The 23,381-nt window shown below is 44.4% G+C and overlaps 1 protein-coding gene across 2 annotated transcripts in view; it reads left to right on the top strand.

The window, feature by feature from the left end:
* LOC139227558 (NAD(P) transhydrogenase, mitochondrial-like) overlaps window positions 1–23,381 on the top strand; it is a 90,662-nt gene that overhangs the window by 36,123 nt on the left and 31,158 nt on the right. For both annotated transcript variants that reach the window (XM_070858404.1, XM_070858405.1), the window contains 5 exons: window positions 1,134–1,287; window positions 2,000–2,161; window positions 3,119–3,229; window positions 4,770–4,915; window positions 6,948–7,143. In XM_070858404.1, the coding sequence (XP_070714505.1) occupies window positions 1,134–1,287; window positions 2,000–2,161; window positions 3,119–3,229; window positions 4,770–4,915; window positions 6,948–7,143 (769 nt within the window). The remainder of the gene's footprint in view (window positions 1–1,133; window positions 1,288–1,999; window positions 2,162–3,118; window positions 3,230–4,769; window positions 4,916–6,947; window positions 7,144–23,381) is intronic.

Below are 23,381 nucleotides of genomic sequence, written 5' to 3'. Positions count from 1 at the left end.
CCGTGCATTCCTGGCAATCGCTTCTCCACTCCTTCATACTAGCTGCTAACTTTCCCTCCCAAACCCCGATTTCAGTCCAGGTTCACACTAAAATTGGAGGGGACATGTGAAATCAGGAGGGCGAGTTACTAGTTAATTGTCACAGTGATGGAGGGAAGGAGAAAATGTGAAGGTTATTATGAGAAAGAAAATGTATTTGTGAATGCTAGCCAGTGTGATCATTTTGCTGAGTTGAACCTTATCTTATACAAGGCTTGTGGATCGTTTTTTGTTTTAGGTGAAATTCTGGGGAGGGTCTAACCTCAGCATCCTATTTGACACCAGTTCATTTTCTGAACTCATATCCTCTCCACCTCAAAGACCGCCTAATTCCACCCAGTGACATCGCTCGTTTCTCCTCCTGCATCAGCCCATCTGCTGCTGAAACTCTCATCCATGCGTTTGCCACCTCCAAACTCGGCTGTCCCAGTGCTCTCCTGGCCAGCTTCCCATCCTCTATAAACTTGACTTCATCCAGAACCCTGGTGCCTGTATCCTAACGCACACCAAGCTCACCCATCACTTCTGTGCTCGCTAACAGACATCGGCGTTTGGTCCACCAACAGCTCGATTAAAAAAAATTCTCATCCTCGTCTTCCAATCCCTTCCTGGCCTCCCTATCTCTCTAACGCCCTGCAACCCTCCAAGAACTCTGTTCCTTCTTCTCTGACCTCTGGTGCTTCCCACACACCCTTCGCCCCACCATTGCCGGCTTTGCCTTCAGCTGTCTAAGGCCCTATGACCTTGAGTTTTCCCCCCCTCAATCCTCTGCTTCGTTTTCATCCTTTTTTGAGAATCTGCTTAAAACTCCTCTCTGACCAACCTTTGAGCCTCCCCTCCTAATATCTCCTCCTTTGGGTCAATGTTAATGTCTGTCTGGTTACGCCTCTGTGATGTGCTTGGGACGTTTTCCTGCGTTCAAGGTGCTATATAAATGCAAGCTGAGTTGAATCATTAATTGATGTTGTGCATTCCTTGATCAAATCGACTTTCGATGTGGATTAAAAGTGAACAAAGAGGCTAAATCAAGCCTCATTTTAGAATGCTAAATATTTGTAAAGGTGCTGACCTAGCATTTCCACCTTTGCACACAGGAAGGCAAGAATCTGTTTCCAGCACCTCAACCCTTAAATGTTCCAGTTAGTGCGCCTGTCAAACAAAAATCATTGGCAGAACTTGCAGCAGAGAAGCAGGCCACGGTTTCGCCCTTCACAAGGACAATGACCTCCGCTGGTATCTACACAACAGGTAAGGCAAAAGAAAAAAACATTTGTGCCCTGTTTTTTTTAATTGGACCGATGGAGGTGGCCGAGTTTCCCCAGTGTCACTGGGCAACAATCCGTCTTAAAATACCCCCTTTAAGAGGGCGCCAATAAAATATAACCTAGCCGGCATCCAGTCAAACAAAAAGAAACCTTGATGTGAGCTAGATTAGTTTTTTTGATCCGAGTACACAGCGGATGTCCTGATGTACCCATTCCCTCTCCCAGGACCACCCGGCAGAGAGGCAAGCAAGCAGAGCAATCCTCCCCACGGGTTTTCTGTTGTGCCTGACATTCCAATGCGGTCTTCCATCCAAGTGCAAACCAGGCCTGACTCTGCTTAGCTTCCAAGATCGGGCATTTTCAAAGCAATATGACCTTGAGCTAAATGTTTTGTGAATAGCAACTGATGTGTTTGTTGCCTGTTAGCCGACTGTGGAAACCAACTTCCCATTTGATTCACAGTTTCCTTAATCGGATCAAAGTAATTCAATTTATAAGATTATTGGTAATGAGATTGTGTTAATCCTGTCACGGCACTTTTGTTTCTAGATGATTGACTTATTGTTGCTGGTGTTGTCCTGTTAGAAAACAAGAGATATATGCTTCATGCCAAACAATAATGAAGTGCCGGTTACATATAGCTTCACTGAGCAAGATTTATTACTGACGTAGCACTAACTAATGTTGGTTCTCAGGTTTGGCTGGAGTTCTGGGGTTAGGAATAAGTGCCCCAAATGCTGCTTTCACTCAGATGGTTACAACCTTCGGCCTCGCGGGCCTCGTGGGATATCACACCGTGTGGGGCGTCACTCCAGCGCTCCATTCACCACTAATGTCTGTCACAAATGCCATCTCGGGTAAGTATTTTGTAAAGTAACGTTTAGTATTCTAATATATTGTAAGAATACTGGCATAGACACTCTGAATTCAGTACAGGAAAATATTCTCCAGTCTGAATGTATTTACATCAGTTTTGCACGTCCTGTTTTTTAGAGATTGCTCTTTATGTGACATAATCTGTAAATGAGAGTTATGCAAATTCCTAGAAGTATTTTTTGATAAGGGTACTGTTTTTTAAAAGTCATATCTCTGGTTCTAGTTTCACCAGGTTCTGCAGCATAAGAGTTGAGTGCCCTGTTCCTGTGCCTCCTTCAGTGACTCTTAACCAGGTACCAGGGTGTTCACTATAAAGCCATAGTGCCTTGCCTTCTGATTTTAACATCAATAGTGTATTGTAAAGGACTTCTATGCTGCCATTTTACAGGCACTTTCACATTGAGTGAATACAATCAATGGCAGATGATGCCTGCTGTTCCCCCTGTTGGTGGCCTCTGTGTACTGGTCTGACATATGGAGAGCCGATAATATTGAGAACCTGATCTTGTTATCGGACTAGCAAGTTGCCACTGGGTCGCTGTGGGAATTGGTGGGCCTCTGGCTTCCAGCAAGGCTTGATCAGAAGTGGCAGCTTCTGCTAAAGTGAATACTGAGGGAGTCGGTCTCTGAGCACTGCTCCACAGGGCTTCTTTAAGTAGGAATAGAAATAGTTCTTTGTCCCCAGATACTATTAAAAACGTGTTGAAATGTGGAACCAATTTATGCAATTGTAAATTTTTCAATGTAAAAATCTAACGTTGAGAACTATCATTGTCAAAATTTTGAAAATGATGTAATTGAAAGATCATATGACCATGGCACCCATATTCAGTGAAGTCATTTCAATAAACAGAAAGAAAGAGATGAAAAATGAATTTTAAATAAGCCTGTTTTCCTTCACAGTTTGTATTTGCTCTTGCGTTCTTGTACCTTTTCAGGCCTTACAGCTGTTGGTGGTCTAGTCCTGATGGGAGGAGGTTACTTACCATCATCTACTCCTCAAACACTTGCCCTACTGGCTGCATTTATATCATCAATTAATATAGCAGGTAAGTTGTAGATTTGGGACTTCCATCCATTTATTGATCTATCTACCTGACTACATTAATGAAACAGAGATTGACTTTCCTCTCCATCACTGTATTCTGATCACACAGTTGAAGCGAATGCTAAAGCTCGTAAAAGTGTTGGCGTGTTGGGTGAGGGGGGCCGCTGGGGGTGAGGGGGAGGGTGGGGGGGGAGTGAAAGAATTGACAACCGAGTTGCTCCACGAATGGTTATAAATGCTGAATTGAATGAGCAACGATTGTGGTTTACTCTTTCAACAGCCATTTTTTTTTTTTTGAACCTTGTAAATCGTTTGAGCCCACCCCTCGTTAGAATCTTGAGCAAAAAGTGAAAACGCTGGAAATCTCAACGGGTCAGGCAGCATCTGTGGAGAGAAGGCAGAGTTAATGTTTCGGGTCGATGACCCTTCGTCAGAACTGGAGAATGTTCGTAAAGAACAGATTCTTAACGAGCACTGAAAGGGCGAGAGGAAGAATGCTCAAAAGGGAAGGTCTGTGATAGGGTGGAAGACGAGAGATTAGAGAGACAAAAGGGATGTGACCCAAATTCAAATGGTAATGCCACGAGTTAGAAAAACATTATTGGAGACATGGTGGGATTATGACTAACTAGAGACAAGGGGAAAAAAAGAAAGAAACGGGCTCTGAGGGGTGGGGATGTGGGGGGGGGGGGGGTGGGGAGAGCCGGGGGGGGGGGGAGGGGAGAGCCGGGGGTAGGGGGGGGGGGGAGAGCCGGGGGGGGGGGGAGGGGAGAGCCGGGGGTAGGGGGGGGGGGGAGAGCCGGGGGTGGGGGGGGGAGCCAAAGATTGGCAGCGGTTACACTCTGAAATTTTTGAACTCTATGTTGAGTCCAGAAGGCTGTAAAGTGCCCAAATGAAAGATGAGGTGCTGTTCCTTGAGCTTCGTTGGAACAGTGCAGGAGACCGAGGTCAGAGTGGGAATGCAGTGCAGAATTAAAGCGATGGGCGACTGGAAGCTCGGGGTCACACTTGCGGACTGAACGGAGGTGTTCCGCAAAGCTCGTTAGAATCTTTCTCTCCAGAGAGTTGATGTCCTATGTTTCTAATTGGGGCTGAGCGTACAGACTGTTGCAGTTCCAGCTCACTCGCTAATTTTTGAAGTGGTCTTGAGTTCCTTTTTTACTTTTCAGTCAAAGGGGCCCTGGCTTTGCCCATGACACACCAATAGGTGATCTGAACCTAAGCTCCCACTCTCTGCAATATGCCATAACGCCCTTTCCACTGAGCAGTCCCTCCCTCCTTAAATCAATCGTGTCGCTGTACTTACCATCAGGTTGATCCAATATCCAGTACCATCCAGTACAAATATTGACCAAAGAACTGAATTCTGTCCGGTTTCTAAGATGCTTGTTTTAACACTTTTTTTAGGTGGAAATAGTTGCTTTAACATAAACTGACAGTGATTTTTATAATTCTTGTTAATCATACTTTCTTGCATGATCAATTTAATTTGGGTGTTTGCGGTGAAGTAAAGTATGTTTGGACATGTACTTTTATTTCAGGTGGTTTCCTTATTACCCAGAGAATGCTGGATATGTTTAAGCGTCCGACAGACCCTCCAGAACACAACTATCTGTACTTGCTCCCAGGAGCGGTGTTTGCTGGTGGCTACGGTGCTTCTTTGGCCAGTGGATACAACATCGAGCAGGTTGAGGCTGATGTTTTTCTGTTTATAATTCCAGCTCACTTTTCTTATGAAAAGATGCTCGCGTTACTGAGTTCAATTATTTTGTTGTTGCTGCTTTTGGGAGGTCAAGCTTCCTTATAATTTCACACACCTTGTTTTATCTTGTGCACTAATTGAACTTAAACTTAAAAAGCACCAAAAGTGCCCTTTTTTTATATATATATATATATATATATAAAATCTGGCATTATAGTCTAGAATTCAAACATCACGGGGTTGAATTTTCTCTGCGCACTGCTTAATGCATTTATATCAAATTCTTTTGTGCGCATTTTTAAAACGGTCACTAACACATTTTGTTTTAACCAGTTTAACAGCTGCATTCGAGAGCGTGTAACGGAATTTTACATGAACACATTAAGCAGTGCACTACTAGAGGAAATTTAACCCCCGCTAACACCCTGACCCATGATTTGGTGTATCTTGATGAAATGGTTCATATTGGCGAACATTGTTGTGAATAATGGCTTGGTACATGAAACTGTTTTGTTGCCATTAACTTTTCTGATGCTGTACGTGAAGGGAGAAGTTATGCTGAAGGGGCAAGTTGACACCATGTAATACAGTTCAAGGGATTTTACACTAATTTCCAATTGTAAACCATAACTCGCATGTAATACAGTTAAGGTGGACCTAATATTCAAGTTTTCAATTTAATGGTTAGCTGTCTTAACTTTCACCTGAGCACTTGTAAATGTGAAGCTTTTAAACTTTCTCAAAGCCCATCTTGCTGACCAAGCTTTCAGTCATCCCTCCTAGTCCATCTCGCAGGCTTGGCATTAGTTTTCCTGACACCTCTTTGAAGCTCCTGGTTGTTTTTCTATACACACGAGGTACTATATATTCACGATTTATTGTTTGTGTTGGGCATTACCCAGGGCCTTTTTTTTTAAAGAAAAAGAGTTACCAGATCTGAACTCTGACTCTGGTGAAATTGATCTCTTGTATCAACCCTAAAATTTCTGGCTTGTCTGAGCAAAGTCCAGGCATCCTGAAGTGGGCAGTTTTTTATTTTTTAATGACTTTGGCTTGCACGCACTCTGAAGGGCTAATAAAATCCAAGATTGGTAAAAGTAACTCTCTTTGTGGTCAATCCTGACAAGCTTGTCAAGCCAGCTCATAAGCCTACATTCTTTCCACGGCAATAAGGGAAAACCAAAACATTACTGGGCTGTGATAAATACTGTTGGTGCTTGACTTGAGTAGAAGCACTATATCAAGACACTGGGACAGGTGAATCACCTTCTGAAGTACTTCAGTCTTTTATAGGGACATATATTATTTGTGATTCTCCTGTTAGAACTCGAGTTTGGAAAGAAAAAAAATGAATAACTGCATTTAATTAATGGTTATTTTTTTTAAAAAAGCTCTATATAGACGTGACTGTCTATTTAAGTCATTTCTAAATTTAATTGGAAAACAAGATCAGTTTTAGTGTACTTAATAATTAGAGAACATATTTTACCCTAATTAAAATTCAGTCCTACTCCAGGGACTTGAGCATAAAAAAATCTAGGCTGACACTCCAGTGCAGTGCTGCACTGTCGGAGGGTGCTGTCTTTCAGATGAAACGTTAAACCGAGGCCCCGTCTGCCCTCTGGGTGGATGTAAAAGATCCCTTTGCACTATTTTGAAAAAGGGCAGGGGAGTTATCCCCGGTGTCCTGGCCAATATTTATCCCACAATTAACACAACAAAAAAACAGATAATCTGGTCATTATCACATTGCTGTTTGTGGGAGCTTGCTGTGTGCAAATTGACTGACGCATTTTCCACATTACGACAGTGACTACACTCCAAAAGTACTTAATTAGCTGTATAGCGCTTTGAGACGTCCGCTGATCGTGAAAGGCGCTATATAAATGCAAGTCTTTCTTTTAGTACTTAAAATATGATGTTTAATATTTGTATGGACATTAAATTGCAGCTGAGCCAATGTTACTAACCAGTTAAGAATTATTGTTACAAAGTAATAAATATGTTGCTCTTGCAGATGATGTACCTTGGTTCAGGCCTGTGCTGTGTTGGAGCACTGGCGGGACTTTCTGCGCAGAAAACGTCCAGATTGGGAAACGCTCTGGGTATGATTGGTGTAGCTGGTGGTCTGGTTGCCACCCTAGGTGCAGTTAAGCCCTCACCAGAGCTCCTGGGTCAGATGTCTGCTGCCATGGCAATGGGTGGATCTATAGGTGAGCAAGCAAAACTGATTAATATGAGCGTCAATAACTGTACCCACTATAGGTGAACTTACAATATCTTCGATATTGAAAACGGCTTGAGCGTTCTTCAACCCCAGCACTGCTTATCCTGGACATGTCTGTGACAGCTTGGCTCACAATTCTCCAGTTTTGTTTGATCTGTTGGGTGAACAGGTTCATACAGTTTTATAGCAGAGAAAGCACACCGTCCTATCAGGCATAAAGCATACAACGGTGTAAGTCCAGGACATTCTACAAATGAAAATGTCTGCATGTCAAGTACATTGGGCAATATTTATGCACTGGCAAACATTCAGCTTCAATATGTTGTTTGCTAAAGCTGCTAACTGATTTTTTTTTTTAAAGCCAAGGGCAGGATTGCGCGTGACAGGGATATGTTTACATACATTTAGTTAAATGTTGCGTGAAACAGGATGGATCCTGAGCTGCTGGGACTGTGTACGTGCCATGCGGGAAAAGGCATCCAGTTTAAGGTGAATCATGTGGGTTGCAAGATAGATATTCTGCAGCTTTGCTTGATCTCCTTTTGAGGGATGGAGTGAAACCTGGCAAACTATATCAGAAGATGAAACGGATGGAGCTTGCCAAAGGTGAGTGTAATGAAGCCCAGAACTTTGTACAGGCTAATGATGTGCAGATATTGACAGGAGCTAAAGAAATGGTGTTGACTTTTGCAGCCTTAACCTAGAAGAAGTTTTGGTTCATCCAGGCCTAACTGACACTGCAGACAATGAGAATGTTTCAACAGCCTTGACATCAATGGAGGAGGCAGAGAGATCCAGCTGTATATTGTCGAAGTAGATATGAAAACTAGCCCTTGCTTTTTGGATGATATAGTCGAGGGGTAGCATATAAACATTGAAGAGCAAGGCATAAAAGAAAGCGCCTTGTGATACACCAGAGGTGGACTGCATGGAGACTTAAGGTACTTGCTGGAGACATAAGGGGTAAATTTGTATTCCATTAGTTAAAACGGTTGAAAGACCCTGTAAAATGACACCGAGAATATCTATGTTATGCTGGATCTGAGTGGAACCAGTATCAAGCAGTGCCACAGTGTGTCAGTTAAGGCATTGGATTTTCAATCCTTTTTCATTAGCAGTAGAGGGTGCTGTTGGTCAGAAAATCATAGCCACAATCTTTAGCAATATTTGATGTGTATTTGGTATTCCACAGTAAATCAGAGTACAGTATTGGAAATTTATTTGCATTACCTCCCAATGGTTCTGTTGACAAAGAAAAATTCCATGGTCCATTGTAGCATCTGTCACCATTTTGTGCACTCTTTCACAATACGGAGATTGTTTAGCTGTGCATTTTTAGTGAAGGTGACCAACCATTCACATTTATTGCAGGCAGTCAGGAAATTCAGAATTACTTTACACTGGTCGGGTGTTATTTTATGCTCAGGTGTGACTTTGAAACTTTACTTTTTTAGAAGTAGCATTTGCTTGAAAGGGTCATTTGTCGATCTTTTGCATCAGATCTATCCTATTCTCTGTCTTTATTGATCATCTTGTAGCGATTGATATTTGTCAATTGAGCCTGGTTTAGTTCTTAACATATGTCAGTAGGCATTGCTTCTGTACATGCTGTACATTATAGGTAGAAGGTGGTGAAGTGTGCATGACTTATTCTGATAATTGCTTCAGCCAAGTAGTCAAGTGAGTTCTTTGTTCTGTATAAATAGAATGTCAAGCTATAGTATCAACACTTTCATGCTACATTCACTTTGTATTTCGAGTGATGCTAATATTTGACATTACACCTTTTTGAATAATATAATGATGCAGATAACTAAAGATGAATTGAAACGGGTGGTGGATTGGTCATGTATTTTGGTCATACATAAACTGTTTAAAAAGTTCCTTATTAAATTGACTAGAAATGAGTAGCTGTATATTTTTTAAAAATCTTTTGTACATTTTAAATTCAATATTTTTAACTCTTCGAAGTTCTGTGCTTTTAATGTTACAATCTGTGTATTTCTGCACCAAGAATTGCATTCACCAAATCAGTGCAAATGAGGACGACCTCTAGAGAGGCCCTATAGTATCACTGTTGGTATCAGTCTGCCTTGGATATGCTTTTTGGTACTGGTCACTCGTGCAAGTGATAGCTTGTTTCCACTGGTCAGCAACACTGTAATGAGAGGGTGCAAATTTAAGGTAGCCATAAAAGGAATTCAAGAGGAGGTTAGAAAAGAAAAATCCTGACTTAGTAGCAGAGGAGCATTGCAGAGAATTGCGGTAATACGGGTGCTGTGCTGAAACCCATGGCAACCTTTTTAACCTCTCCCAATAACTATTAGAGTTGAACTTGTTTTTATTGGATAAAGGATTGACGAGGAATCTACTCGATATCCTTAAAGTACAAGACAGCGCTGATAATGTGGATCTAGATGGTGTGTTTGAATTATACTATTATTGCAGAGCACAAGGAAAAGAAACACCATAGAAATCCAAAGAAATGATTCTCCTCAGAGCCGTTTCCACATATCCACTACTCTGTTAGGTTTTTGAGTTCTATGCAAGATATTTTGATTGGACTTGACACCTTTGTCTGTTCCCATAGACAGACCTCATCCCCTACAAACTAGCATGTACTTTTACCTGTCCAATATCTAGGTAACGTGTAACAAATCCGAGATTGAACAGAAGACCCCATGTTGGTGTACTTTGGCTTATTCGAATATATTGTGTTGTTGTGTGATCTACATGTCTTTAGTAAGTGAAAGAATTCAGGCTATATACCACTAGATTATTTTTATTTAACATGTAAATCAACAATGCACTGTACAAATAGTATACTTATACTAAATATAAACTTTAATAACCATAATGTAAAACACCAAAGACACTTCTGCACTAATTCGCCACATAAAACTGGCCCTTTGGAACATAATTCCTTCTTGCATATTTAAATGCTACAATAAAGTCACCGACCCAACCCCTTATCTACAGGTTTTCGTGCAGTGCTGCTCATGATAAAACTCCAAATGTATTTGTAGATCTCTCCAAACAAAAGGAATTATGAACTGTGTTTCTCGTCACTATATTAGATGGTCAGACAGACAATCATATGGTTCAAAATGGCATTTGCCCATATAAATTCAACTGTCCTGCAAGCGTGAACTGTAAATCACCCGACAGGATGTTTGTAAGTGGATGAAATAGCTTGCCCCATTGATCAGTGCCAACCACTTTGAACAATCTGTAATTGCAGGAAATAACTACTTATCCAGACAGCTATCGGGGGCACACCTGGACAGAATAGTGCTAAAGCTCTGCATCTTACTGAGGTAAATTTAACTTTTGCCAATAGTGTAAACAGGGCGGTATCAGGTCAGCCATTCATTATACACCTTTCCTGATTTTTGTTTCCATTGAAGTCGGGAAAAGTGTATAGTGGGTGACTGATCCGATATCGCCTGTTCACACTATCTCCAAAAGTTTAAATTACTCCCAAAAGTATTAGCATCTTAATTTCTATAAAGTGACCAACAGTCTTATCCGATCATCTGTGTGTATTCTCCGGAGATTCAGGAATTGGATAACCATAGCTAATTTTAAGCTCATATGTTGTGACCAGTGTAGGCATAATGCTTCATAAGAAGTTAATGCTATATTGAATAACACCTTGAAAGGAGCTCAATTAACATTTAGAACAGGATTCAAGGATTGATGCAGTACTCTGGAATACGATTGTTTCTGTCCTTTTCAGATAGTGTGTCTGTGTCTGTACAGTGGAACCAAGTACCTAGAGAGTGGTGAGAATGTGGAACTCACTACCACAGGGAGTGTCTGAAGCGAGTAGTATAGAATCATTGAAAGGGAGGCTAGATAAGGATATGAGGGACAAGGGAGTAGAGGGTTATGCTGATAGTTAGGTGAGGAAAATCTGGAGGAAGCTCGGATGGAATATAAATGCCAGCATGGACTTGTTGGAATAATGGTCTGTTTCTGTGCTGTATACCCTATGTAATCCTACGTAATGTTGAATAATGAAGCTTCTGTTAGATTGATACCCTTGAATTTTTACTTGGTTTCCTTTTATTGTCTCGCGTTTTAATTGTGATTATTCACTTTTGCCTCATGATTAAATAAAGGATGCGCTTATTTGTACTGCAAAAATGGCCACCATGCTCCACCCTTTGTCTATGATTGGTCCCCTTGGAGGCTAAGCCACACTCTGAAGTTTCACAGGAATGTGCAACTGGAACCGCCCATCCCAAGGTCTCATTGATTTTGCAAATTGTATCTCGATCTACTTTGACTTCCTGAAGTGACAGAGCTCCCCAGAAGACAGCAAGGGCCAGCCAAAATACTTTACCCCAGTTCAAGTACATGCCTCCCCCAGCCGAAGTGCCTTACCCCAGTCCAAGTACATCCCTCCCCCAGCCAAAGTGCTTTACCCTAGCGGCAAGTGCATCCTTCCCCCACCCCACCATAGATGGGGCAGGCTTTGTGTACGGATTATTAACACGTTTATTGGGTATGAATGAATAGTGACAGTGTCGTGACCTGGATATCATCCACTCTAACAGATGTTCCTTGCAGGGGTTTGGACGAACATGATCCGTCTTCCCCGAGTTCCCTCTCTCCCCTTCGATTTTTTTCCCCCCTCCCCCATGTCAATTCCTCCCCCTCCCCCAGCCTCGCGCTCTCGCTGCCTCCCAGTCTCGCGCTCTTGCTCTCTTGCAGCCTCGCTCGCTCCCAGCCTCGCACTCGCGCGCTCTCTCTCTCTCTCTCTCTCTCTCTCTCTCTCCCTCTCTCCCTCCACCCAGGCTCCCTCTCAGTCCCCCGCCGCTTCTCTGCTTGCCGCTGGCCACACATCTGTCAAATAAAAAATGCAGTACAAATAGTTACACTTAAATAAATTAGGGAGAGTCCACAACAGTGCAAGAAGCGGCTTCAGTGCACCAAGCGGCTCCTTTTAAGAAACAAATGTTTCCACAAGATGAATGGTGCATAAGTACTCAGCTGCTTCGTCAGGTGGGTGTTCATTTAACCATTGAAATGGACATTGACAATCCCATGGAACTACTCCAGGAACGGCAAAGAGTTCTACTGATGCCCTGTCCAACATTCCTTCCTCAAATTTTGAGGAGGACACAAAATCTGCAAAGCGATATAGATAGGCAGAATGAATGGGCAACAAATTGGCAGCTGGAGTATAATGTGAAGTTATCCACTTTGGCAGAAATAATAGAAAAGCAAATTATAATTTAAATGGAGAAAAATTGCAAATTGCTGCAGTACAGCGAGACCTGAGGGTTCTTGTGCATGAAACACAAAAAAGGTTAGTATGCAGGTACAACAAGTAATCAGAAAGGCAAATACAATGTTGGCCTTTATTGCAAGGGGAATAGAGTATAAAAGTAGAGAAGTCCTGCTACAACTGTACAGGATATTGGTGAGGCCACACCTAGACTACTGAGTACAGTTTTGGGCTCCGTATTTAAGGAGGCATATACTTGCATTGGAGGCTGATCAGAGAAGGTTCACTAGGTTTATTCCAGAGATATGGGGGTTGACTTATGAAGATAGGTTGAGCAGGTTGAGCAGGTTGGGCCTATACACATTGGAGTTCAGAAGAATGAGAGGTGATCTTACCAAAACGTTTAAGATAATGAGGGGGCTCGACAAGGTGGTGCAGAGAGGATATTTCCACTCCTAGGGGAAACTAAAACTAGGGGACATAGTCTCAGAATAAGGGGCTGCCAATTTAAAACTGAGATGAGGAGAAATTTATTTTCTCGGAGGGTTGTAAACCTATGGAATTCTCTGCCCCAGAGTGCTGTGGAGTCTGGGTCATTGAATATATTTAAGGCAGAGATAAACAGATTTTTGAGCGATAAGGGTGTAAGGGAGAGGGCAGGGAAATGGAGCTGAGCCATGATCTTATTGAATAGCGGAGCAGGCTCGAGGGGGCCAAATGGCCTACTCCTGCTCCTATTTCTTATGTATCCAACACCACCAAAGACCAATTAACTGGCCATTAATCTCATTCTCCTTCATGACATCTTGACGTAACTGTTGCTGCACTTCAAAGAAATTCATCGTATGCGTAATGTTTTGAGACATTTATGAGAGACATAATGTGCTTTATGAATTCGATGTTCTTATTTTTAAATGTCAGGATTATCTATCGGCTTTATATGAACTGGATCCAAAGCTTTGTCTGTTCTGGCTGGTGACGAAAGTAGAACTTAGTTCTTTGGAATTCCACAATGTACTGGTTATGAACTTTCGACTTGGGTTTCTTAATGAATTATAAAAGGCCAGGTCACAACAAATCAGATGCAGAATCGCCCTAGCTTTGAATAACATTGTACTGAGTTTTGTAATTGATGCATAAGCACCCAAGGAGTATATTCTAGTATCTTGTATGGTTGGGATAAAACCCAGCAGCATTTTTCCAATTCTTGCTCTCAGATATCAGCAGGCTATAAGGCATCTTTAATAATGTAAAATGGAGAGAGCTTTGCTTTGCACTTGATTGTGCTATATCTCACCTGAGGGTGCTTGATGCTGAAACTAAGGGCTCAATTTTCCCCAGTTATCTGTGCCGATTTTTTTTGGCATGCACCGTTTTTTTTGGCATAAATTAAAATATCCAAGTTTCCCCAAAGTTTCTGCGCCAGCGTAACTCAGTTAGTTATGATTTTTTTAGGTTAATTTTTTGTGTCATAGGGGGCGTAACCTGATGTCTGCGCCACTTTTTCAGATTTATGCAAGTTTGGTCAACTAACATTTTTCCTAGGACGGTGTATGTGACCACTCCCAAAAAATCTTCTGGGCACTTAAGAAAAACCAGCGCACATTAAAAAATCGGCGTGGAAATACGCCATTGTTTTTATGCAAAGATTTGGAGGGAGTCAAGAAAACATTGAATATGTATCATGAAGCTTAATTTTTTCAAACTCAAAACTGAGAAAATGGAAGTCTAATTCAATTATTTAATTTTGTATTTTTTTTTCAAAGTGGCACGCCACTGTTAGCGCGAATGTACCCTCCAAGAATCACTTCTCACTCATCACGCAGGGCCGGTCCATACATCAAAACGGTTTATTACGCCGGCGGGGAGATGAAGCAACTGGTGGGTCCAGGCACCTCTCGCCACCGAATAAAGGGTTTCATGGATTTTTATATGTTTTACAACAGTTTATCACAGTTACATCAGCCTATTTCGGCCGGACACTATCCAATCATATTGATTATAGATTACATATAGATTCAAATAGACCAATAGAAGTGGTCTCTAACCATTAGTTGACTGTGTGATTGCCTCATGTGTTGCTAAGGATTATTCATGGTCTTGTGACATGGTCTGCCCCCCCCCCCCCCTTATCTTACTGTCCTTGGGTGCTGTCTTTGGGCAGTCTACTTATCTTAGTCCTGTTACAGAGTCGTATTGTTCTAACATGAACCAGGACGTTTTGTCTGAGGCCTGTTAGCCCACTGATTAGGAACATCTACAGAGCTCATGTGTATTCCTGCGTGAGAAAACAGCGGTTATCAGTAACTAAGAATGCAGTCTCTCTCTGCTGGCTGAAATCCCTTGGGGTTTTGCTAAACCACAAGTAGCCATCTTCATACATTTTATTCATGCATTTAATACTACAATTACATATTTCGTTCTAACATCTATGCTACAGGTGCCGTTGCCCTAGGGGAAAATCTTTCTCTATAACAATCCCCCCTTTCGGTAAAGGGGCTAGTCCTAGCCCCCTGAAACCGACACCAATTTATATTATGTTATGTTTGTGTATCACCCGGTACTCCCTGCTTCGACGTGCTGGCCAGTCACTCGATTTCGGGAGTCTCAGTTGTTTTAGATCAAATTAATATAGTTTGAATCGCCCCTTTCGCCTGTCACGTGAACTTCCTTGCTTATCTAAGCTCTGGTGTTAAACCTCTGTTGTTGTGCATAATATCTGCAGGACCGGCAGGCCATGACTCCCCATGCTAATGCTAGGACCAGCTGTATTCCGACCAGTATATGTGATATAATTCGAATCCAAGGGTGGATGTTAACATTCATCCCCAGTTCCAAACCCTTCTCCACCAACTCTCATCCTGTCGCTCTGTGTCAGTATCTTTCTCCAGTATCTCAATCTTTGTACGTAATTGGTGGTAGAGTTTTAACAGACTGTCTGACTCTGAGTCTTAGTTCCCTTAGTACTTCCGCTAAATGGGGAATAGGGGCTCGTCATAGTCCTGCAGGTGATCATGGAGCTGATCAGTGGCGTCAATGATTTCGGTACCTCACCGTCTAACTTGGATAATGCGGGCTTGCCCTATAGTAACGGGTCGTAAGTGTGTAAAGCAGAAGTTTGGTTGCGGGATCTGGCATTGCAAGCCGTTATACTGACATGAGTGTTCCGTGGTGGAGACACAGTATCTCCCTTTGCCTCCGTACCCGGCCCGAGCAAAATGTGTAGGGGCAGGTACTACTTCCAAAACTCATCCATCGGTTCGATTAAAACCACACTCATCTAATTCTCCCTGTCCCACCGGGTGGGGGCACACCGTGATCTTGCCCCTTTGTTTGCACCCTGTCAGGGAGATGCCATATAGCGTTATCATCTTTACGGATAGCTGAGCCTGCGGTTAAGTAGTAACGGAGGGAGGCATTGTCCTGTACAACCCCAATATTCTCCAGTTGATAAAGGGGAAATGGACCTGACTATGACTATAGGGATCATCAAGACAATCCCCACTCCTGCCGCTGTGCCCATCTGGCAGTTTGGGATCGCTGGGTATACTCTGGTTAGTCCCTTCAGAGTGCAGTTATCCAGTGTCCCCTTCAGCTTGGCTAGCTGAGCCAGATGTGAGCTGTCTATCCAGTCTGGTACCTTCCCCCTTTGGATCTGATCGCGGTTGTGTCGTATCTGTCCCACCATCCACAGACCATAAGCGTGACAGAGTTGCCCTTGTCGGAGCTTTCGGCATCTTCCTTTTCTCTGTCAATTAGCCGATTAATTGTTTTGGCATGTGTCTCGATTACTGAAATTCCATCTAACTGTATCTCCATGCCTTCCCTTCCTAAGTCGGCTTGGTCTTTCTGATTCTGCTCTGCCCGTTCTAACAGTTCCCTCATCACCTCTTTAAGTTGTTCCACCTTTTCATTCAGCCCTTGTATATCCAGTGAGTTTACTATGGAGGTCTCGGTATTAAAGCTGGGAGCAGCGTCATTAATTATTCCCCTCTTATGCCTATGCACCTGCTCTTATCCTCAGAACCTACTGGCACCCATGGCATCAGCAGCCTGCTGCATTACAACCTTACTTAATACACTATACATCTTCCTTGCCTGTTCTGTACAATACTCCGGCATTTGTATGCCTGAAATATTGATCAGAACAGGCACAATTTCATGCTTAACATTATCATATAATAGTTCACCTTCGTTAAGTAATACAATCCCGTTCTGATTAAAGGACATGGCAAGACTTCGGGTGAATTGGAGGTCACTACGGGGTGCGGTGTCGAGGGTGGTGACAAACATACATACAAAGACATGGCGGCTGCTCCCACCTCTTCATAACACCCACATACCCCCACCCCTTTTCGGTACGTGTCCACCAGTTGGGGATGGGGCTTAACAGGGGGCACGCAAATTATCCCGAAAGTACACTTATCAAGTCCCCGGGCCTCTTCCCTTCTGATGCCGTTGACCCTGGTATCCATGGAGCAGTGTACACATACCATATTCTTGCTCGAGTGTACCTGCAACCAGGCATTAAAATAAGTTCCGTCTTTGCTCCAGTCTTTGGCTGCTGGGATGCATATCCCATCAGTTAAATTAAACAAAACCCCATAGTTCGGGTAAATGTCCTGTGTTTGCTGTATTTCTCGTAGTCCATCCGAGTTATCTGATGCTTGTATGAGTATCGAGATCCCGAGCATCATGCCGCAGAGCTGAAGTGACCGCTGTGATTCCATCTCAGTGGGTGTTTTATCTGAAAACTTTAAACAGACTGCCTGGTCGTCACCAGGGATTGGGTACTGATTTGCTCGCACCGACATTATTCTGGAAGATTAGAGGTAAAGATTAGGTTATCCACGTGTTTATAGTCGTACCATCTCTATCTCTATATGTCCTGGTCTGTACAGTCGACGGTTCTGGACTACTACGGGTCGAGCTCGGGTTTGTTCAGTAACCCATTTAAATATTATCCATACTCCTACCAATATTAGGGCCACCATTATGCCTGCAAACATTCCGTCCTTTAAGGTGTTTTTGCCATTCCTGGGATTTAGTGGCATACCAGGTGGTCTCCCTGAAGGGTACTATCTCGAGGTCCGACATGATCTTAGTTATATCTCTTCAACTGGGACCAGTGCTTCCACCGGCCCTTTCTTTTCATATCGATACATGCACATGTGTCACTGGTTAAAATTATATCATAAGGTCCTATCCACCTGGGGGCAAATCCCTTGCGTTCAGGGGTGACTTGTACCAAGACTTTATCCCCTACCTGCGGCAGGTGAGGTTCGGTTGTGCCCTGGTCTCGACTCTCTGGGTCTCGTATGGTCTGCTGGTCCCTCACCTCCTGTCGCAATTCTTTTAACTGTGAATCTAATTGTTTAACGTATTGTTTAATACGATCCCGTAAGGGCCCCATATCTTCCCCTCCCACTGTTACATTCTCAGGGAGTTTCATGGCTCTACCGGTCATTAACCCGAAAGGGGTCAGACCCGTCGTTCGATTCGGGGTGGCCCTAAGCCTCATTAATATACAGGGTAAAACATCCACCCATCCCTTTCCTGTCTCAGCTATTGCCTTTGCGATTGCCGTTTTCAGGGTACGGTTCATGCGTTCTACCATTCCCGAACTTTGGGGGTGATAGGCGATGTGGAACCGTTGCCGAATCCCGTTCGAAACTGCCCGTTGATGAACCGCCGGAATCCGTCAACGTAAAGGGTCAGGTCGAGGTCGGTCAGTGGGTCATAGGCTATTTCTCCCTCCTCGCCCTGATCTATCTCTATCTGACAGTGGTGGGGTTCGCCTTCAGTCACCATTCCTTCAGCTGGGTTAAACCCTACGTCTCTTATTATCTGTACGGACTGATCGTTGGGTATCAGTACCGCTTCCCAAGTCGCCCGTCGGGCATCTGACACTGTTTTTAACCTTCCAGTGTTCAGCAATCCCACTATAGTGTGCTTTGTGTGTATAACCAACTGTCCGGACATGGTCACAGGCTCACATACTCTCGCAGCCCAGGCTGCACGATCGAGGGCTGCTACGCATCGATGAAGTCCCTTTACTATCGGGGATTCCTGTGTGGAGTAATACGCTACAGGTCTCATCGCACCCCCCTTTTCTTGGGTCATTACTGCGCTGTAAAAGCCTCCCTCCAGGTTGTAATACACGTGGAATGGTTTGGATATGTCTGGTAATTTTAGAGCAGGGGCTGACAGCAGCCCAGCCGTTAACCGTTCATAGACTTGCTCCTGTTCCACCCCCCATTCCACTTGCTCTGTCCTGTGTTTTCCGCCCTTGACTAAACGCTGAATGGGCTCTGCGATCATTGCGAACTGGGAAATAAAATTCCTACAGTAGTTAAACCGTCCCATTACCCACCGTACGCCCCGCACTCTGGTGGGTCGCGGCATGTCGGCAATCACCGCTTTCCGATCTGTCGGGAGAGTTTTGGTTCCCTGACTAATGTCATGCCCCAAGTATCGTACTCTAGCCTGTCCTATTTGTGCTTTCCTCGGATTTATCTTAAACCCTGCCTTCCCTAGCGTTCTCAATACCACCGTTAGGGCGCCTAGATGCTCCAGGTCATTTGACGAGGCTATTAGGATGTCATCCACGTATTGTAATATCGTGCTGTTGTACGGTGTGAGGTCGCATTCTTCCAGGGTCCTACTCATAACTCGATGAAAAATGTTGTGGAACCCTTGGGGGAGCCGCGTCCATGTATACTGCTTGCCCTGGGAAGTGAAAGCGAACTTTTCCTGGGACTCGGGATCCAATGGGATCGACCAGAATCCGTTAGCGATGTCCAGGACGGTGAAGATCTTGTGTTCTGGACTCAGGCCGTTAATGCTCGTGGCAGGACTGGCTACTATTGGGTGTTCTTTGGGTGTGACTTTATTTTGGGCGGTGTAGTCTATTGTTAGTCGGTAGCTATCATCGGGTTTTTTCACCGGCCACATTGGAGAGTTCGTGACTGATACTGTTTGTCTTAATATACCTTGTTCTACCAAGGCTCTTATGATCAACTCCCTGGCTCGGTATGGCTTCGGGTTTAATCGGGTACTGCTTGTGGGGTGGGTGAATGGGCCCTATGATCTTTTCTGGTAATATATTAATTAGTCCACAGTCTTGTTTGGCTTTTGCCCATATATCAGGCAGGGCTTGACATATTAGTCCCAACATCCCATTTTTAGTCCAGTCCCTAGTTAACTTGGCCGCATTACCCACGGTTGCTACATTCTTCACTGGGACCCACTTTCCGGTGATTTTGTCTTTATGTCCCTTTCTCATTGTCCAAATTACTTGTTTGTTTCGGGCATCTACTATCTTGCCTTGCTCACTCAACAAATCCATTCCTAATATGGTACCCTCCGTGTTGGGACATGTTTCTATCCACTGTCAGGTTACGAATCTGCTATTACACAAACTCGCGCAATTCCTAAAACGCGTATAAGCAATTCCCGCAGTGCTCTATGCCCCCCTTAACGACTACCTACCACCGTTTTGCCTGTTGGTGCGACCCTCCTTACAGGTCGAATATTGCGACGGCCTTCGGACACCGCCTGGTCCCTTCCCCCCGGGATTTATTGCCCCCTTCCTTGCTGGGTCCGAGAGGTGTCGCTTTGGTCTCACTATCCTATGGTCTTGGGGTTCCCTACTCCTACTTGATCCTGGCCATCACGTGGGACTAAGTCCTCTTAATTCAGGCTCAGGCTAGGTGTCTGAGATACTGATCCATCCATCCGTGTCGATCAACCTGTGCGTTCACCCTGCTATTTATATGCTCGGACTTAGGACAGCCCTGGAGAATCCGGGTGAGTATAACGGCCTCTGCAATATCCTGTTCATGACGCCACTGTTAGCGCGAATGTACCCTCCAAGAATGACTCGTCACGCAGGGTCGGTTCATACACCAAAACAGTTTATTACGCCGGCGGGGAGATGAAGCAACTGGTGGCTCCAGGTACCTCTCTCCGCCGAACAAAGGGTTTCATGGATTTTTATATGTTTTACAGTAGTTTATTACAGTTACATCAGCCCATTTCGGCCGGACACTATCCAATCATATTGATTATAGATTACATATAGATTCAAATAGAAGTGGTCTCTAAACATTAGGTGACTGCATGATTGCCTCATGTGTTGCTAAGGATTATTCATGGTCTTGTGACATGGTCTGGGCCCCCCCCCCCCCTTATCTTACTGTCCTTGGGTGCTGTCTTTGGGCAGTATCCTTATCTTAGAACAATACGACTGTAACAGGACTAACAGGAACCTGGACGTTTTGTCTGAGGTCTGTTAGCCCGCTGATTAGGAACATCTGCAGAGCTCGTGTATTCCTGCGTGAGAAAACAGCAGTTATCAGTAACTAAGAATGCAGCCTCGTTCTGCTGGCTGAAATCCCTTGGGGCTTTGTTAAACCACAAGTAGCCATCTTTATACATTTTATTCATGCATTTAATACTACAATTACATATTTCGTTCTAACATCTATGCTACAGGTGCCGTTGCCCAAGGGGAACATCTTTCCCTATAACACCACCACCGGACGTCTCCTCACCAGGCTCGAGGTCGGTGCGTCGGCCAGCAGAATCACTCCCTCGCACGGAGGCAGGGCTCGGCTTCAAAAGAAGCCCTGGGGTGGGGGGGGGTGGGGGGGCGGGGGAAACTGGCTGGAAGCCGAACTGATGGGATGAGGAGCATTACACTATGCAGCAGCTTCAAAAGAAACCCAGGGGACAGCTGGGTGTTTGCCCAGCCCCTGTGTCCGGGCGAGGGAGCGATTCTGCCGGCCTACCCTTGAGCCCGGTGAGGAGATGTTCGGTCAGTGGTGGGGTGGTACTTTTGAAAAAAAATCTAAAATTAAAGAATTGCATCAGACGTCGTTGCCACAAATGACCTCATTGAATGCCTAGCTTCCCATCCTCAGCAAGCCTATTGGGAGGTAAGGGAAGCCATGCAACGACCTGAACCCAGCGGAGGAGGGCAGGCCATCGTGTCCCTTTAATGATTGCTCGAGACTTGCGCCAGCAGCTCATCATAAACACGTTGCTGCCTGAAGGTTCAGCGGTAACTATTCCAAATGGACCATGTTTACTGTTTGAACCTATTTCGTAATGTTGTGTTGTGCTAATGGAACAAATAATGGAAATGATTCAGTTATAATTTAAAATATATGTTATTCAAAAGTTTAACATTGGTTTGTACTTAACTTTAATAAAAATATTCTTGTATCAAACTTTAAAGTTTTCAGTTAAGATCACTTACAAACTTTAAGATTACTTACAAATGCTAAGATCACTTTAAAAACTTTTAGACTTGTAAATTTACATAACTTATAAAAAACTTAAGTTGAGAACAGTTACAACAGTAACAACAATAATAATAATAACAACAACAACAGCAGCAGCAAAGAAAGGCTGCACCCATCTCTCCTCCACCTTATTCTAAGACCACCCGCTGCGTTTGGTCTTGTTGACTCTAGCCCTGCCCGCAGGCGTTGGCACAGTGTTTCTCGGGTTGGTACCAAGCTTATTCTTTCGAGCATCTTGGGTAATGGGCACTTCTTGATGGGGGGGCGTGGGCAGGCGGTAATGTGGAGGGCCCGGCTTGGGCCTCTTCAGAGGCTGGTGTGGGGATTGCAGTGAGAGTGGTAGTTGATTCTGTCAATGGGCACGGAGTCTGGGTGTGTTCCCATATTGCAGCAGCTACCTCCGACATTCCCTCTCTCATGTGCCCAGATAGGGTTCCCATTTCTCGTGAGAGTGTTGTTACTTCTCCCGACAGTCCCGATACCTCATCACCCACCCCACTGATGGTGTCCAGGAGTGATTGCGTAAGGTCAATGCTCTCTGCACTCATTGCCATCATCTGAACCACATCTGTTCGATCCTGCACCTCAGGAGAGCGCTGTTAAGCTCTCCTTCCCCTCCTCACCCTGGGTGTGGCTCGCTGCATCCCACTGGGACCCGCAGCCTCGGACGGTGGGGCCCTGGGTGTGCCTCGCTACATCCCACTGGCATCCCCAGCCTCGGACTGTGAGAAACCATGGAATGTCCCAACATTTGTACCACTCGGGAAAGGGCCTGCCACTTCAATGGGCGGCACCAGCACCTCCCCCAGAATGAGTACAACACTGGGGGGGCTTCATCCATCTCCTCCCCCTCACCCCCATGCTCTTGGTCTGGCAGGTTCATACGTGTCTGAATCTTTTTCTGTATCGACTTCAGCCTCGTCAGGGTTGGCCTCAGGTCCTGCAATATATAACACAACAGATAAATGGTTATCAGCAGAGGAGGGGACAGGGTGGGTGGCATAAGTGCGCTCACACAGCGCAGGCAGCGGGCTCATTGGAAGGCGCACGATGAATGAGAGCACATTGCATCAACCGAAACGCAGCTGACGGAGACATGAACCGAAGCATGGCTAGCCCGCGCAGTGCATGACTTTTAGCAAAGCCAGACTGTGGAATTTGCAGGACTTACCCTCTCCCTCCAGTGTGGGCCCAGCTTGTGCAGCGGTGGTTGCTTTTCTCCAGGCAGGTCCCATCAAAGCAGCGACCCCGTCTTCCACGGGTGTCAGTGGGTGCAGATTTGCCGGGCCTCCTCCTGATTGAGTTATTTCCCTTTTGTTGTGTGCCACCTTCCTCTGCAAAGCTGAAAATAGAACCTTTCAGAGAGGGTGTCTTTCTGCTGGGTGAATAAATGAAATGAATAAATGAAAATATTACTTGCACTAACTACTTGACCAAGGTCCTGCCACTGGTCTCAAGACCTCGGGGTGGTCACCACTGCACAGTAATCTTCTGCAAGTTGCTTCCAGCGTTTCTTCATTTCTTTTGGTGAAACTTTTATGTGATCTCTGCTGGTGTCCAGCTCGTGCCATCTGGCCTCAATTACAGTAACCAGGGCCTCCATTTCATCCTGTGAAAAATTCTTGGTCCTTGAGCTGCGTTGCATATTGTATTGCAGCTCTGATTTTTCCACTGAGAATT

Source organism: Pristiophorus japonicus, chromosome 17, assembly GCF_044704955.1.
Source record: "Pristiophorus japonicus isolate sPriJap1 chromosome 17, sPriJap1.hap1, whole genome shotgun sequence".
In the NCBI taxonomy this organism is placed as follows: Eukaryota; Metazoa; Chordata; class Chondrichthyes; family Pristiophoridae; genus Pristiophorus; species Pristiophorus japonicus.
This window is presented reverse-complemented; position numbering and strand designations above follow the sequence as displayed.